Below are 18,025 nucleotides of genomic sequence, written 5' to 3' on the forward strand. Positions count from 1 at the left end.
AGGAATAGCACAATGGGGTGTAGGGCTTTTCATCAGGAAAGAAATGGAACCCAGCGTAGTTGCAATAAGGTATGTAAACGAACGGCTGATGTGGATAGATTTGAAAGTGTCTAGCAAGAAAATTAGGATTGTGTCAGTATATTCGCATTGTGAAGGGACAGATCAAGATAAGATGGATAGTTTTTATGAGGCACTCAGTGGTGTAGTTGTTAGAGTAAAGGACAAGGACAGTGTTCTGCTCATGGGTGACTTTAGCGCCAGGATTGGAAATCGAACAGAAGGCTATGAAAAGGTTATAGGTAAATTTGGAGAGGATATGGAGGCCAATAGGAACGGGAAACAGCTCTTGGATTTCTGTGCCGGTATGGGCTTAGTAACCACAAACTCCTTTTTTAAACATAAGAACATTCATCGGTATACTTGCGAAGGCAGGGGAACCAGATCTATCATTGACTACATAATAACAGATCAGGAATTCAGGAAGGCTGTGAGGGACACACGTGTATTCAGGGGATTCTTTGATGACACTGATCACTATTTAATCTGCAGTGAAATTGGTATTGTGAGGTCGAAAGCGCAGGAAGTCAGGTCCATGTGTAGGAGGATAAAAGTGGAGAAACTTCAGGATAAGGAAATCAGACACAAGTACATAACAGTGATCTCAGAAAGGTACCAGTTAGTTGAATGTAGTCAATTGCAGTCACTGGAAAAGGAATGGACAAGGTACAGGGACACAGTACTAGAAGTGGCCAAAGAATGTGTAAAGTTAGGATGAAGCAAACAGCTTGGTGGAATGACACAGTCAAGGGAGCCTGTAAAAGGAAAAAGAAGGCATATCAAAAATGGCTACATACTAGAACTCAGGTAGACAGAGACAGTTATGTTTAAGAAAGAAACAAAGCCAAACAGATAATTACAGCATCCAAGAAGAAATCTTGGGAATACTTTGGAAACAGGTTGGAGACCTCGGGTCAAGCTGCTGGAAAACCATTCCGGAGTGCTATTAGCAGTCTTCGAAAGGGAGGTAAAAAGGAAATGACAAGTATTTTGGACAGGTCAGGAAAACTGCTGGTGAATTCTGTGGATGCCTTGGGCAGATGGAGGGAATATTTTGAAGAGTTGCTCAATGTAGGTGAAAATACGATCAGTAATGTTTCAGATTTCGAAGTAGAATGGGACAGGAATGATGATGGAAATAGGATCACATTGGAGGAAGTGGAGAAAATGGCCAATAGATTGCAGTGCAATAAAGCAGCTGGGGTGGATGAAATTAAGTCGGAACTCATCAAATACAGTGGAATGTCAGGTCTTAAATGGCTACACAGGATAATTGAAATGGCCTGGGAGTCGGGACAGGTTCCATCAGACTGGACGAAAGCAGTAACCACGCCAATCTTTAAACATGGAAACAGAAAAGATTGTAACAACTACAGAGGTATCTCTTTGATCAGCATTGTGGGTAAAATCTTCTCAGGTATTGTTGAAAGGAAAGGGCGAGTATTAGTTGAGGACAAATTGGATGAAAATCAGTGTGGGTTTAGGCCTCTTAGAGGTTGTCAGGACCAGATCTTTAGCTTACGGCAAATAATGGAGAAGTGTTATGAGTGGAATAGGGAATTGTATCTATGTTTTATAGATCTAGAAAAGGCATATGACCGGGTTCCTAGGAGGAAGTTATTATCTGTTCTACGTGATTATGGAATAGAAGGCAAACTTTTTCAAGCAATTAAAGGTCTTTACATAGATAGTCAGGCAGCAGTTAGAGTTGACGGTAAATTGAGTCCATGGTTCAGAGTAGTTTCAGGGTTAAGACAATGCTGCAACCTGTCTCCACTGTTGTTCATATTATTTATGGATCATATGTTGAAAACAATAGACTGGCTGGGTGAGATTAAGATAGGTGAACACAAAATAAGCAGTCTTGCATATGCGGATGACAGTTGTGATGGCAGATTCTATTGAAAGTTTGCAAAGTAATATTTCAGAGCTAGATCAGAAATGTAAGGACTATGGTATGAAGATTAGCATCTCCAAAACAAAAGTAATGTCAGTGGGAAAGAGATATAAACGGATTGAGTGTCAAATAGGAGAAACAAAGTTAGAACAGGTGGACAGTTTCAAGTACTTAGGATGCATATTCTCACAGGATGGCAACATAGTGAAAGAACTGGAAGCGAGGTGTAGCAAAGCTAATGCAGTGAGCGCTCAGCTACAATCTACTCTCTTCTGCAAGAAGGAAGTCAGTACCAAGACTAAGTTATCTGTGCACCGTTCAATCTTTCGACCAACTTTGTTGTATGGGAGCGAAAGCTGGGTGGATTCAGGTTACCTTATCCATAAGGTTGAGGTTACGGGTATGAAAGTAGCTAGGATGATTGCAGGTACTAGTAGATGGGAACAATGGCAGGAGGGTGTCCACAATGAGGAAATCAAAGAAAAACTGGGGATGAACTCTATAGATGTAGCAGTCAGGGCGAGCAGGCTTAGATGGTGGGATCATGTTACACGCATGGGAGAAGCAAGGTTACCCAAGAGACTCATTGGTTCAGCAGTAGAGGGTAGGAGGAGTCGGGGCAGACCAAGGAGAAGGTACCTGGATTTGGTTAAGAATGATTTTGAAGTAATAGGCTTAACATCAGAAGAGGCACCAATGATCCCTGAATAGGGGATTATGGAGGAATTTTATAAGGGGGACTATGCTCCAGACTGAACACTGAAAGGCATAATCAGTCTTAAATGATGATGATCTTTTTGTTGTGCCTATCGCGACTCAGTATCTCTGCTATATGGTGAGTAGCAACTTTCCTAGTCTGGCATTCTAAGTAAAAAGGATGGAAGATAAAAAATTAGCATATTTTTGAAGCCAACATAAATACAAAATCCTGTCACTGTCAAAAGTAGAGATGTGCATATTTTACAACCATGATTAACAGGATTTAATGCTGCCAGTTGACTGAAATGACAAAGGAGATGAACTGAACATTATGAAACAAGTAGCCAGGGCAAATGGGTATAGTGACTACGATGGGACAAACTTACGTAACAAATTTATGTCAAAAGTACATTATGAGGAAGAGTATGTCCACACAAGAAGAGATTTTTTGTTATGTCATACTATGGTGCACTTTACAATAAAACTGCTCTTTCAGAAGAATGAAGTTAAAATTGCATTTCAGACAAAAGGTACAATTGGATTTAGGCTCCAAGAGCTTTAAATTTGGAACCTGGGGCCTTCAGGATTAACTGCCAGGACTGTGAAAGGATTTCTATTAGTCAAACTGGGAGGAATTTTATGACTTGCTTCAGAGAATACATGGATAGCCAAAATAAGATGGCATTCAGTACGTATTTGGATGAGGAAAAACATGTATCAGGAAATATGTTGGATAACTCTGAAGTGTATCAAACAGCACTGAAAGGACAATTATTAGACCTGCAGCATGAAATAGAGATCTTCATACACAGAAAATGCCAATCAGAGTTATTGCTTAATGAACAGAGTCAGTTTAACTTGAGGAAGTTACTACACCAGTATGAACAGGGCCAACAGCCATAGTGGCTCTACACAGAGCTACACGCTCTGGCCAATGGCCCCCTCCTGCTCACATCACTACAGAAAAAACAGAAAATTTCAGAGAGGACACAAGGCAGCGCCAGTTGGATAGACTTCTGAACACGCTGTCGACCATTAAGATTCATAGTTACATAACTTCAGTTACTCAATGTTCACACAAAGCCATGTCTTTTTTTTTTTTTAAATTTGTCACGCTTGAATGTTTTCTATTAGTAGATTGTTCCCCATTTTTTATTCATTTAATTGCATTTGAAATATGGATTTTACTCCTATGTATTGTATTTTATTTTATGTTTTATTGTTAGACACACAGTTCAACAATGTAAGATCATTTTAATTAACAATGATCAATATTCTAGTCCAAGTTAGTGAATTTACGATGCCAATTAATTATATATCTCAGCATTCCATCCTCCACTGCTTGCAGTTCATGTATGTGGAAATACAGGATGCACATGAGCCATCACTACCACTTGTTATGTACCTGTGTGTACAGATTAGAGGACACTGATACTTTTGTCAGAATATTTTAACAGTATGCTGTCCTTTTCTACACATTCTTACATTTTATCCTTCTTTTATGGATTCTTAGATTTGCTGCATATTTGGCCTTCAATCTAAGGAACTAATTTTTCTGAAATTATTTAATTGGATCAATAAAAACTCTACTTGCCAAGTGGCGGCAGAACACACACATAAAAGTCTGTTGTGATTGGCAAGCTTTCTGAGCCAATGGCTCCTTCTTCAGGCAGAAGGGCTGAAGGGGAAGGAAGAAGGTGAAGGAAAAGGACTGGAGGGAGCTAGGAAAAGCGGTAGATTTTGGGGAAGTCACCCAGAACTGCAAGTCAAGGGAGACTTACCATAAGGATGAGAATGAAAAGACTTATTAGTGATTTTTCTAATTCTATAATAGATCTGAAGATGGCAGTAAGCCAAAACCAGTCATTGTGAACACTGAATTATATTGCTATAAGTGATCAGGCCAGACATTTGTGAATAAAGAATCCAATTCCAATTTTCAGACCAGGCAAGCTGCAGTTAAGCAAATCTATCCTCAATTCCTGGGTCATTTTGAACACTACAATGCTTTCATGGGCTCAGTCCTATAAGAGGTGGAATTCCTTTGCTTTAAAACTGGCATACCCAGCCAATAATCTGGGTGATTAGTGTTTAATATGAATTTGGAACCACAGTGCAACTTAGCATTTTCCATATCAACAAATCACTGTGAGAGGTAGAGGAAGTCATAAGTGATGAGAAATCCTAGGACAGTCCAGGGATCGAGATTTTTATCTCTGGATTTGCAGTCTAACACACTGCACTAACATTACTGTTTTCCATAACTATAAACAGGACACACCAACTCACTAACATGATAAATGTATTAGTTGTCCACCAACTGTTCTCAACACCTCTACCACATCAGCCTTCAACTCATTTCACACATACAACAAGCAAGATCCTTGGCATAATCACACCCATCACAAATTTCCTAACCCATTGCCTCAAATTAAAAACGAATTTCAGCACACTAGCTATCTCCTGTCCCCAACATTATTTTTAAGTAAACATAGAAACTGCACACGTTACCAACAAAACCAATAGAAGTAATGGAATGTGCAGTCTTTCACGAAACACAGAGTGTATAAGGACTGCTTAAAATATGGAACTTTCTGTAGCATATAGCACACCTGTAGAGTTAAGGGAGGAACTAAGTTTGTGTTTGATGTCCCACTGACATCGTGATCATTAGAGACAGAATACAAGCTCAGATTGCGTTAAGAATGGGGAAAAAAAAAAATCACCTGAGCCTTGTCAAAGGGACCATCGTGGCATTTGCCTGGAATGATTTAGACAAATAATGGAAAACTTACATCTGGTTGGCCGGATGGGGATTTGAGTTGTTCTCCTCCTGAATGCAAGTTGGTTGGTTGGTTGGTTGGTTGGTTGGAGAAGGGACCAAACTACACAGTCATCAGTCCCACCGACCTGAGATTAACTAAAACTGATAAAATCCCACATTAAAAGAGGAAACTACAACATTCATAAAATGATAAACTATTGACAGGGAAGGAAGGAAAAGGACAGAAGACGAGGTGAGGGAAAGAAAGTGACTAATGACAGGGGCATGAAGGAAGAAGCACAGGAGACAAGGGAGATGCTCAGGACATAGCAGACCTCATGAGAAAAGGAGTGGGTAGGCAGAGGGCCAGGGTGAACCACCAACCCCAGTTGAAGCCAATCCAGTCGGGGTGAAGGGGGGAGCATGAAAGCCTGCCATCCCCTCCACTCATCGATAAGGTGGTAGGCCCCTCCCTTAAATAAAGCAATAAAAACCCCATCACGAATAAAATGTAAAACGAGATCCGCCGCTGAGGCATCGTCAGCCAACACCAGGGGTAGCGATTCCATCATAGGGCGGCTAAGTTGGGGCAGTCCAATAAGATGTGAGCCACAGACAACATCGATCGACAACGACAGAGAGGGGGCTCCTCACGACGGAGGAGATAACCGTGAGACAAAAAAGTATGGCCGATGCGGAGCCGGCAGAGAACGACAGAGGACCGCCATGGAGTTGTAGAATCCTTAATTGCCCTGAGCTTGTTCGGCGAAGAAAGAGTGCTCCATTCGGCATCCCAAAGGCCCAAACCCTGACGACGTAATGCCGAGCGAAGGTCTATTTCTGGAATGCCAATAGCGAGAGATGGCCTGGTACTAGCTAATTTAGCCAGTCGATTGGCAAGTTCATTCCCAGGAATCCCAACATGGCATGAGGTCCAAACGAAAACCACCGAGCATCCTCATTGAGCGAGGAGAGAAAGGGAGTCCTGGATAGCGATGACTAAAGGGTGGCGAGGGAAGCACTGGCCGATAGCGTGCAAATTGCTCAATGAGTCACTACAGATAGTGAAGGATAGTCCTGAGCAGCAGCAGCAGATATGGTCCAGTGTGCGCAAGATGGCTACCAATTCTGCAGTATAAACATTACATCCATCTGGCAAGGAGCGAAGTTCCGTGTGTCGTGCATAGATGTAAGCAAAACCAGTGTGCCCAGCAACTATGGAGCCATCAGTATAGATCACTTCTGAACCCTGACAGGAACTGTAGAGACAGGAGAACTGGTGGTGAAGAGCAATCAGAGGGACAGAAACCTTTGAACCAATTGAGAGATCAAGACAGAGTTACGGCCAAGAGACGCACCATGGAGGGGTACGTGCGTGAGCGGAGAAGAGAGGTGGTAAAGGCAATCGCTGGAGCTCACAAGAGAGTGGCTGAATGCGGACAGCCATGGTAAGCCCACATCGTGGCCGCTGCTGTGGCAGGGCGATCTCTGTGTCTGGATAAAGGAGACCATAATTAGGGTGCTTTGGGGTGCAGCAAATGCAGAACACATAAGATATCAGCTGTTGCTGGTGCAAAACTCGCAGGGGTGGAATACCCGTCTCTGCGAGAAGGCTAAGTACGGGGCTAGTCCGGACAGCACCATTCGTAAGTTGGACCCCACAGTGGTGGATGGGGTCTAGTATCTGCACAGTGTCGAAGGTGACACAGAACTATAGACAGGACTTCCTTAGTCTAAACAAGACTGGACCAACACTCGACACAGTCGCAGGAGAACAGAGTGGTCTGCACCCCAGATGGTATTACAGAGACACCTAAGAACATTGAGATGGGACCAGCACGGCCTCTTCAGCTGGCAAAGGTGAGGGAGCCATGTCAACCGGGCATCGAAGACCAGACCCAAAAAGTGATGGGTGTCCACCACCTCGAGGGGCTGGCCATAGAGGAACAGTTCCGGATGGGGATGGACTGTACGGTGACGGTAGAAACGCATGACACAAGTCTTGGCTGCCGAGAACTGAGAGCCATGAGAGAGACCCCATGAGTGGGCCCGACAAATTGCCCCCTGTAGATGGCATTCTGCAGCACCCATTACGGAGGAGGCGAGGTAGGTACAAAAATCGTTAGCATACAAAGAGGAGGACACTGTCGGCCCAACAGCTGTCACTAGACCATTAAGGGCTATGAGAAAGAGTGAGAGGCTCAGCACGGAACCCTGTGGAACCCCATTTTCTTGCCGATGGGGAGAGCTGTAGGAGGAGCCAACCTGGACCCGAAAAGAGCAATAAGAAAGAAAATTACGGATAAAAATGGGCAGAGCGCCACGAAGGCCCCATTCATGTGGTGAGGATGTGGTGTCATAGGATTTATGCAGATCAAAGAAGACTGCAAGGAGGTGTTGCCGATGGGCAAAAGCTGACCGGATAGCAGACTCTAGGTGCACCAAGTTATCCACCGTAGAGCGGCCACAGTGAAAACCACTTTGAGACGATGACAAATGGTCGCAGAATTCCAGGATCCAAAACAGCCACCGACTCACCATGCATTCAAGGAGCTTGCAGAGGGTGTTAGTAAGGCTAATTGGATGGTAGCTATCCAACTGAAGAGGCGGCTTTCCTGGCTTCAACACTGGAACAACAATGCTTTCCTGCCACTGGGTAGGAGATACTCCCTCACCCCACAGACGGTTAAAGAGGGTCAATATACGACAGTGGCCAGCCACCGATAAGTGTTGGAGCATTTGGTTATGTATCCGATCCAGTCCAGGAGCCGTGTCAGGACAAAGGGCGAGGGTGCTGGCAAATTCCCACTCACTAAATGGGGCAAAAGACAAAGGCAGTCATTCTCAATGCTCTTTCAGGAGAAGGAATGTGGGCGGATACTGAGCCGATGCCGAAGCTTGAGCAAGTGTTGAGCGAAATTTTCTGCCACAAAGTCTGGATTGGTAATGACAACACCATGTACAGAAATTCCCGCAACCCCGGTGGGAGAACAATGGCCAAAAATTCACCGGAGTTTCGCCCAGACTTGTGAAGAAGGGGTGTGGGGTCCTATGGAAGTTACACATCGTTCCCAGCAAATTCGTTTCTGAAATTTAATTAGGTAGCAGGCCCGGGCATACAGTCGTTTAAAGACCAGAAGAAGAGCAGTAGAAGGGTGCCACTTTGAAGTGTTGAAGAGCACGGCGGCAGTCTTTTACGGCCGCAGCAATTTCTGGAGTCCACCAAGGGGGGGAGGAGGGGGGGGGGGGGGGGGACCTGAAGTAGAAGGGATTGCTGAAACAGCTGCTGAAAGGATGGAGCCAGTCAATGTCTGAGTAGATTCATCAACACTGTTGTGTGGCAATAAAGGGGGGATGGGAGCAGAGGAGAAGACATCCCTATCAGCCTTAAGGCCCGTCCACACGCAACGATCTGTCTGCGCAAGTGTCTGTGCACATCACATCTGCGCAGACAGATCGTTGCGTGTGGACAGAAGATTTGCACCAACCTGAGGTGTGTGCAAACCTGGAAGTTGGAGTTGGAGGTTTGAGCGAAACCTCTCAAATCTGTGGGTTCAAACCACATCTGCGCAGACAAGTTGGAGCGTGTGGACAGAAGATCGCCGCAAATCTGGTGCGAAACAGCTGTTTGCTCAGTCAAGTGTTTGTATTTGTGTGCACAGGGCATTAAAATGGCTGATACTCATCAGTGTTCTCGAGAGTTTGTAAGTGAATTCATTGAAATATATAGAAACCACCCATGTTTGTGGAAGATTAAAAGTAAAGAATATAGTGACCGAGACAAAAAGACAGCAGCATATAATACTCTAATTGAAAAATTGCAGGCAGTTGACGCCTCGGCAAACAGAGAAACAGTAATAAAAAAAAATTCGTTGCGAACTGGAGAAATTATTTGCGGATGGATGTCGAAACTTATAATTATCTCTTAAAGCTTGTAACCCCTCATATTAAGAGAAAAAAATACTTGTATGAGAAGGGCAATTTCTCCTCACGAACGGCTGGCGGTAACATTAAGATTCCTAGCAACAGGAAGGAGCTACAAGGATTTGGAATTTTCAGCTGCAATATCGAAACAAGTGTTGAGTGAAATAATACCCAACACATGTGAAGCTATTTATGCTGTCCTGAAGGATGAGTTCATGAATGCAAGTCAAGTAAATTAAGTCTGTCAGCAAACTGTTTACCGAAAAGAGTTATCCAAAGTTCAGAAATCTGGAAGATCTGGTGTAGGTGTAGATCAAGTATACGAGCCAACGTTATGGTATTTTGATCTTCTTGGCTTTCTTAGAGATCAAGAAACGCCAAGACAAAGCAGGAGTACAACTGAAGATGAAATTGGAGTGTCAATGTGCGAGGAAATGGAACACGAGGTAATGTAAAACAAAACAGGTTCGCCCTGGAACTCTTGCAGCAAATTTACGTGAGAAAACTGCTTTCGCTTTAGCAGCCACTGTCTACACCATTTTGACCGCTTTCTCTGTTTCCTGCAGTTGGTCTGAATGTTTTTTGCAACACAAGTTGCGAACACAGACCACAACAGAACTTCCTCCATTTCTATATTTCAAAATAACTGAATTACATTTTTGAAGTTTACAGGGAGCGTAGTCGCTTGCCACTGATATTTCTTTTCTACACCGACAGATGGCGGGCGAGTAATAGATTGGGGTTTGTGTCATGTGAACACACATTTGCAGCGGTCTTTTGCAGGTAGAGACATCTGCGCCGATGTCTGCGCAGACAGATCGTCGCGTGTGGACCGGGCTTTAGATAGGGGCCACCTGGGAGGGTGACGGAGTGAGAGACACTGAAGGAAGGTCAAAACAACTGAGTAATGGTCGCTGTCACGTAAGTCATCATGGACGCCCCACTCAGTGGAGGGAAGAAGGCCGGGACTGCAGATGGAGAGGTCAATGGTTGAGAAAGAGCTTTGCACCACACTTAAGTGTGTGGGAACGCCTGTGTTTAGAAAACAGAGGTCAAGCCCTGCCAGTACAGCTTCTACTGTCCTGCCCAGGGCAGCAGTCATATGACTACCCCAAAGAGGGTTGTGGGCATAACAGGAAGGGAGAAGGGAGTTGTTGAAGAGTGGTGAAGGCATGGGATGTGGGCAGCCAGTCAAGTGGGAGGTAAAGATTACAGATTGTGATTGGAGTGGCAAGATGGATCCCGACAGCAATGGCTTCCAGAGTGGTATGGAGGGGAACCCATTTTCTAACAATGTCCTTGCGGACCAAGGTGCAAACACCACCAGAAGCCCGCAAGGGGCCAATTCAGTTCCGACAAAGTGTGGAACCCACGGAGGGTCGGTCAGTAAGAATTGACAAAATGGGTCTCCTGGAACGCAATACAAGTGGCAGAGTAGAAGGAAAGAAGAGGCTGCAACTCTGGAAGGTGACGCAAATAACCATCACAATTCCACTGGAGGATTCTCAAGGCGGAGTCCAAAGTGGAAGTGATTGGACCGGAGTCGATCGTGCCACCGAGTCGCTATCTGTCACCGACAAGGATGGGGTAATATCAGTAAAGGTGGGGTCAGACTCTGTCGGTTCATTGACTGTAGGAGGAGAAGGCCGCACCTCAGGTGGTACCAGAGGGGCCTCGCCCTCGGTTCCTGCTTCTTCTCTTGGGAAGGAAGAGAAGGGCAGACTGCAGTGAGGGCAGGCACGGAATTACACCGGGCAATCTCGGCACCCACCAGCCGCGGATCACACTGCCAATGTGGAGCAGCGGATCGCCTTTCAGAGGGGTGCTGGGAAGAGGAGTCCTGTGAGGGAGATCCAGTACCAGCGGCTGCTGAAGGAGGGGAGCACTTCTCTGGTGGGGGAGGGGGAGCAGCACCCGAAGGGGGAGTGGGAGAGGGGGGAGGAGGAGGAGGAGGAGGAGGAGGAGGAGGCTGAAGGCATGGGACGAATGGGGTGGGGCTGGGAAGAGGAGGGTGCAGAAGGGAGAATGAGTGTAATAGAAGCAAAAGTAGAGGTCATAGACACGGGATGGAGCCGGTCATATTTTTGACGAGCCTCAGTGTAGGTGAGCAGATCTAAGGTTTTGTACTCTTGAATCCTTCTTTATTACACAAACACCGGGCATGTAGGCGAGTGTGGAGAATTCTGTCCATTACAATTTACACACATTGGCGGGGGAGCACAGGCACTCCCCTCACGGAGGGGGCATCCACGGTCGCCACAGAGGGGATCAGTGGTGCAGCAGCAAGACGTGTGTCCAAACCTTAAGTATTTAAAACATCTCATCAGTGGTGGAATATAAGATTTTACATCACACCGATACACCATTACCTTGACCTTCTCTGGGAGGACATCCCCCTCAAAGGCCAGGATAAAGGCGCCTGTAGCAGTGCAATTGAGGTTAGCACGGAGCTCAGTTTGGAGAAGAAGATCTCGGTAGAAAATAATGCCCTGTACTGAGTTCAAAGATTGGTTGGGCGAGACGGAGAATGGGACGTCACCGAGATGGTCACAAGCACACAGGGCGTCAGATTTGGCGGCAGAAGATGTCTCGATGAGCAAAGCACCGGACCGCATTTTACTTATCAATTCAACTTTGCCATACTTATCTTCAATCGTCTCCATGAAAAACAAAGGCTTGGTCGTGGCAAGCTACCTCCATCTGTCCTGGTACAAACCAGGTACCAAGGAAAAGGTTTCAACCCAAGCTGGCAAGCTTGCCCCTCCTCCCAGGGGGTGGCCAGGGAGGGGAAGGCCAAAGGATCAGAAGGAGGAGCGTCACGTCTGCTACCACTCTTTGAGATGGCCACAGAATGGCCAGGATGGTGAAGCTTTTGTCGCTTCATGCTCAAGGCATCCACCCTAGTACCACCCACTCTGATCAGGGGCCCGCCCCATGGGCGCCACCCAGCCACAGCAAGGGCCATCTGGCACGGTGGTCATTGCCGGGAGTTCTGGTGCCACAAAATGATGAGCACCAACTCCTGTGCATACACGAGGAGTTAACAGGTCAGGTACTAGCAGTGTGATCCCTGTGGTTTCAGGGAGCTCAGCCAAGTGGGTACTTAACAGTCCCACCACACGGACTGGCTACCTTGCTGGTGACCTAGCAGGAGGGGCAGCAGGGTGCAAAGGGAAAGGGGAGGGGAGGGGAGGGGAGGGGGAGAGGAACCTGCACCACGGAAGCTCATCCCCAAATGGCTCACACTGAACGGAAAATTTTTGGAAATGGAGGTCAGACCCCAAGGGGACCAAAAACACCGAAAAGGAGGTAGAAACAGCAAAGTAAACAATAGCACAGACCAAAACAAAGCCAGGAGGATAGCCAGGTCGACATAAAGAAGTCCACTAAGAGGGAAAAGAGGGGCCAGGGACAAAGGAGCAAGGAGAGGGAGGAAGAGGGAGAGGGATGGTAATGCAGCTTTCAAAGGAAAGGAAAGGAGGCTGCAATAGCTCAGGGCCCCATGCGCGCCACACACATTCTTGCAAAGGGCCAAATGCAAGTCCAGTGTGCTAACCACTGCACTGCCCCACTTGGTCCAGTAAAACCTAGACCACTACTGACACACTCTTTGAACACAGTTGGTGGGTGAATACTGTAATGTAGGTGTGTGTGTGTGTGTGTGTGTGTGTGTGTGTGTGTCATGCTGCCTGGTAGTATTTCCCACTGTAGAATGGATAGCATCTTTTCCATACTACTGTTAAAACCATCACAATCACTCACATTCATACAGATTTTCTGTCTTAAAACTGAATTCTAACATGGTGTTTTATATCCGCTGTGAAGTCAGCAATAATGGTGTTTGTTTGCAGTTTCTTGTAACTCAGTGGCTTATACTGTCAAGCAATGTGTTTTGTGTACACAAATATAGCAACAAATCAACTCATATCTAGTTAGTTCAATTCTCAGAAGAAGGCTTTGAAGTCCTACTTCTTTAACAGCACCTTTTCATATTGATAATTACAAATACGACAATTCGCTGTGGAGGAACATTATACTACTAAGATCATACACACAATCAGCCAAGTAGTCGAGTGTTTCACAACTCGTTTGTTAGTTGTAACATGTTGCACATTACTCACTGAATTTTCATCATGTGGCCTTTCTTACACTACTTTTAATAGACAAATTCTGGCCTATTAGCTTTTATTCATACTACGAAGAATTCTTCGATTGCACAAGAGGCTCAAATAAAATTTGAAGCATGTGGGCTGATCCATTCAACACTCCTGAAAGTTTTCTTTCTTGACGAGTTCTAAATAACCTGATGAATGAATGATGTATTTAGATATGTGTGTGAAAGGATGTACCTGGGTACCCAGTGGTATCTGCCTGAAACCTCCATGTTTTTCTTTATAGAAAGTGGATGAAAACCGCATGTCCTAGCAGTTCCAAAGTAAAACCTCATTCTTAATTCTATTATGGGTTTGTTTTTGCCAATTTTTTCTTGTATTTGTTGCTTATTATGACAATAAAGATTACTTTTAAGAAAAAGTTTGAAATTATGTTTATTTTCACATTATTGAGACAAAGAGAGTTAAACAAGGAAGGGGTCAGTAGCAAAAAAGTTAGTGGTGTCTCTCTGTCACAATTGCCATCTAGCATTTATTATAGTTTTGTTATTACATTCACAGTAAATGGTATTTTTCTCTCTCTATTTTGGAAAGAGATTGTTCTACTTTCATCTATTTACCTTATACTCTCAGTGATACATCACTGTTTCATGGAAATGTCAATAACAGTACCATTGTGAGGCTGTAAAGTCATGTCACACTATATAAATTATAAACTATGAGGCACCACTTTTCAAAGGTTCCATCAGAAACTGTACAATTTGTGAGAACATAAATCCAAAAGTATCCTATTTTGTTATTGTAGCACAACAGACAGAATATCCAGAGCTGCATGTAATTTTTAGTATTGCTGCAGTGTCAAGAAAGTGGGTGAAAACAATTAGCATGTACACTAAAATCTACATCTGTTCACCTTACAGTTTTAATTGTAAAATTACATATTTTCATTATTATTTATAATTTGAAGACACTGTACCTGGAGCATCAGGCGATACATTTCTGGGGGGCACGCATTAGGCTGCGGCAGTCGCTCACCCTCACGGTCTACTTTGCGCAAAATCTGCGCACCATCCAGGCCTGGCCAGGGTTCCTCTCCGAAAGTCAGCATTTCCCACAAAGTCACACCAAACATCCACGTGTCTGCAAAATTAATTACCTGTATATCATATACAACAAAACAAAATTAATCCACTAAATTCTCTAAATTACCCAAAAATATGTATAGTGCAAGTGATTGGTCCTTCCTTGCAACTCAGCAGGCCATCTTTACAGTCAGTAGCACTCAGTTATTTCCAAATATTATTCACAGACGAAAAGGAACTGAATAGTTTCTTGCCATCCTCTAGAGCCTTAAAAATAGCATGAAGTTTGGAATGGAACCACAGCTTTGTCGTTACATTAGTATGTTGAATATTGTGGGCTCAAATCCCATAGGGTGCATCAACTACTTTTATTTATCTTTATCCAAATGTTTCATCATTACTTTTACACAATTACTTAATTTTTTTTTTAAATTTCTAATCCTTTGCTACATCACTTTAATCACCATATTACTGCCAAAGAATAAATCACCGCAAATTTCATAGTACATTATCACAAATAAATATACATTTTTGAGACTATTGTCTGTGGATAGCCTAGTTTGTAGTAAATCAGCATCTGTGATTTAGTTTCTGTAGGAAACGTTGTAACAACATATTGTGTTACATCTAGTTTTCTGTTAAATTGTAAATTAACCTTATTTTCATGTTTCCTAACAACTATAATTAACCTCACAAAGTTTTAAGAAAATTGTAATTTCTATTTCCTTAATTGAAATCTCAGTCTGTGTTATGGTTCAGTTCTTATAAGGAATTAGTAATTTTTTAGCTCTACAGATTAAAAAATAATCAGTACGCATAGTTCAAGTTGTGTGTTCACTGTCCCATAATACATGGCACGAGCCAAAATACATCCCCCCCCCCCCCCCCCCCCCTCTGAATGCTGTTCCCTGACATGGAATGAGTTGGTTGAAATTCATAAGCAGCTGGGAATCACCGTGACTATAGTCAAACAATGGGCGCTGGTGCTAATTGGTGTGTTGGAAGAACTCCTAAGAGCCATGTGTCTGTGGAACTAGTACTAAATATCTAAAAACAAAGATGATGTGACTTACCAAATGAAAGTGCTGGCAGGTCGACAGACACACAAACAAACACAAACATACACACAAAATTCAAGCTTTCGCAACAAACTGTTGCCTCATCAGGAAAGAGGGAAGGAGAGGGAAAGACGAAAGGAAGTGGGTTTTAAGGGAGAGGGTAAGGAGTCATTCCAATCCCGGGAGCGGAAAGACTTACCTTAGGGGGAAAAAAGGACGGGTATACACTCGCACACACACACATATCCATCCACACATATACAGACACAAGCAGACAAATATGTCTGCTTGTGTCTGTATATGTGTGGATGGATATGTGTGTGTGTGCGAGTGTATACCCGTCCTTTTTTCCCCCTAAGGTAAGTCTTTCCGCTCCCGGGATTGGAATGACTCCTTACCCTCTCCCTTAAAACCCACTTCCTTTCGTCTTTCCCTCTCCTTCCCTCTTTCCTGATGAGGCAACAGTTTGTTGCGAAAGCTTGAATTTTGTGTGTATGTTTGTGTTTGTTTGTGTGTCTGTCGACCTGCCAGCACTTTCATTTGGTAAGTCACATCATCTTTGTTTTTAGATATATATTTCCTACGTGGAATGTTTCCCTCTATTATAACCATATCATGAACTAGTACTAAAGGTACCTTAAGTACTATCCTCTCCTGTGCATCCTGTTTTCTCTGCAGAAAGTACATGATGATCCATCGCTACTCATCCACTTGGCTGTGAGTGGCAACTGAATGGTAGATCTAGCAATCCTGTATAGGGTGGACAGGGACCAGGCAGGGCTTAATGTGTTATACCGACCCTTCTAACTGACAAGTTCAAAGTGCTCTCTTTCACTGAAACAAACTGAGCCAGTAGGACTCACTTCACCTGTTTTGGGGAAAACGTGTTTTGTCCCACGTCAAGAGAGGGCAAATGCCAAAGGGTAGAGGTCTATTAATTGTAGGCAGTTCAAATGTGCAACTGAAGTGAAATGGAGGCTAATGTGAAATGGAGATGGCGTACTGAGCTAGTGTATTTGCCACAGTATACAAAAAACTCATTCCCACCGACATAAAAATTGAAGTTGCAGGTGAGATTGTTTTGGCAAGACTCACAAGGAAACCCTTGAGTGTGAGCCCTTAATTCATCATCATCATCATCATCATCATCATCATCTTCGTTTCCCCTCTGTCCAACAACTGGTCGGGTTGGGGGTATCAATGGTACTTCACCACTTTACTCGGTCTTTCCACCATTCTTGTTCCAGAATTTGGTTCCATAGCCAGTTTCTCCTCCTTAAACTCATCTATATTGTATCAATCCATAATGTTCTCGGTCTTCCCCTTGGCCTCTTGCCCTCAATCTTGAACTCCATCATTCTTCTTGGTATTCTTCCCTCTCCCATCCTCCTCACATGCCCAAACCATTTTAATCTATTATTTTCAATTTTCTCAGTCAACTTCTCCACTCCAATTTCCTTCCTAACATCTTCATTTTTCACTCTGTCTCTCCTTGTCTTCCCTAGCATACTTCCCAGAAACTTCATTTCACTGGACTGTATCCTACTCTCCTATCTTCTAGTCATAGTCCAAGTCTCTGAGCCATAAATTAGTATGGGTGTGAAGTAAGTCTTGTATAGCACCAGCTTGCACCCCAGAGGCACTTCCCTTCCCCACACCAAGCCCCTCACACACTGGTAAACTGTACTACTCTGTTGTATTCTTTTGCTAATTTCTGTCTCCAAATGAGCATTCCCCATTAACACACTTCCCAAATATTTAAAGTTGTCCTCTCTTTCAGTATCCCGTTCCTTAATATGAATTTTTCCCTTGCCCTCTCTATCCCCTCTGGTTACCAACCATGGTCTTGCTTTTCTCCACACTAAATTTCATTCCATATTTCTCGACCTTATCATTTAGGATGCCTGTCTGTTTTTGTACCTCCTTACTGCTTGTTCCCCACACCACAATATCATCAGCAAGTAGTAACAGCTTCATGCCCCTTCCTCTATCTCTTTGACTATTTCATCCATCGCCATTATAAGTAGCAGTGGTGATATCACACTTCCTTGTCTTAGTCCCGTAACATTCTTAAACCATTCAGTTCTCCCAACTGATGTCTGCCCACAACTAGAGCTTTTTTCATACATTGCCTGGATGACTTCTAGTATCTGCTTTCCAACTCCCTTTCTCTTCAAGGTTGCCCTTACCTTTTCACTGGGAACACTGTCATATGCTTTCACTAGGTCAAGAAATGTCATCACCAGATCTTTCCCACACTCCCAATGTCTTTCCATCAACTGTCCCATTCTAAATATTGGGTCCACTGTTGATCTACCATGACGAAAGCCATACTGCTTCTCTTCTAACAGCCTTCCACTTTTTCTCTCACTCTTCTTTCCAGTATCCTCTCCATTATTTTTGCTACTTGGGATATGAGTGTGATCCCTCAG

At 44.0% G+C, this 18,025-nt stretch overlaps 1 protein-coding gene across 3 annotated transcripts in view; it reads right to left on the reverse strand.

Annotated features, from left to right (window-relative positions):
* The window catches only part of LOC124605189 (activated Cdc42 kinase Ack), a 509,613-nt gene that overhangs the window by 283,952 nt on the left and 207,636 nt on the right, over positions 1–18,025 (reverse strand). For all 3 annotated transcript variants that reach the window (XM_047136704.1, XM_047136705.1, XM_047136706.1), the window contains one exon: positions 14,430–14,593. In XM_047136704.1, the coding sequence (XP_046992660.1) occupies positions 14,430–14,593 (164 nt within the window). The remainder of the gene's footprint in view (positions 1–14,429; positions 14,594–18,025) is intronic.

Source organism: Schistocerca americana, chromosome 3 (assembly GCF_021461395.2).
Source record: "Schistocerca americana isolate TAMUIC-IGC-003095 chromosome 3, iqSchAmer2.1, whole genome shotgun sequence".
Taxonomy (NCBI): Eukaryota; Metazoa; Arthropoda; class Insecta; order Orthoptera; family Acrididae; genus Schistocerca; species Schistocerca americana.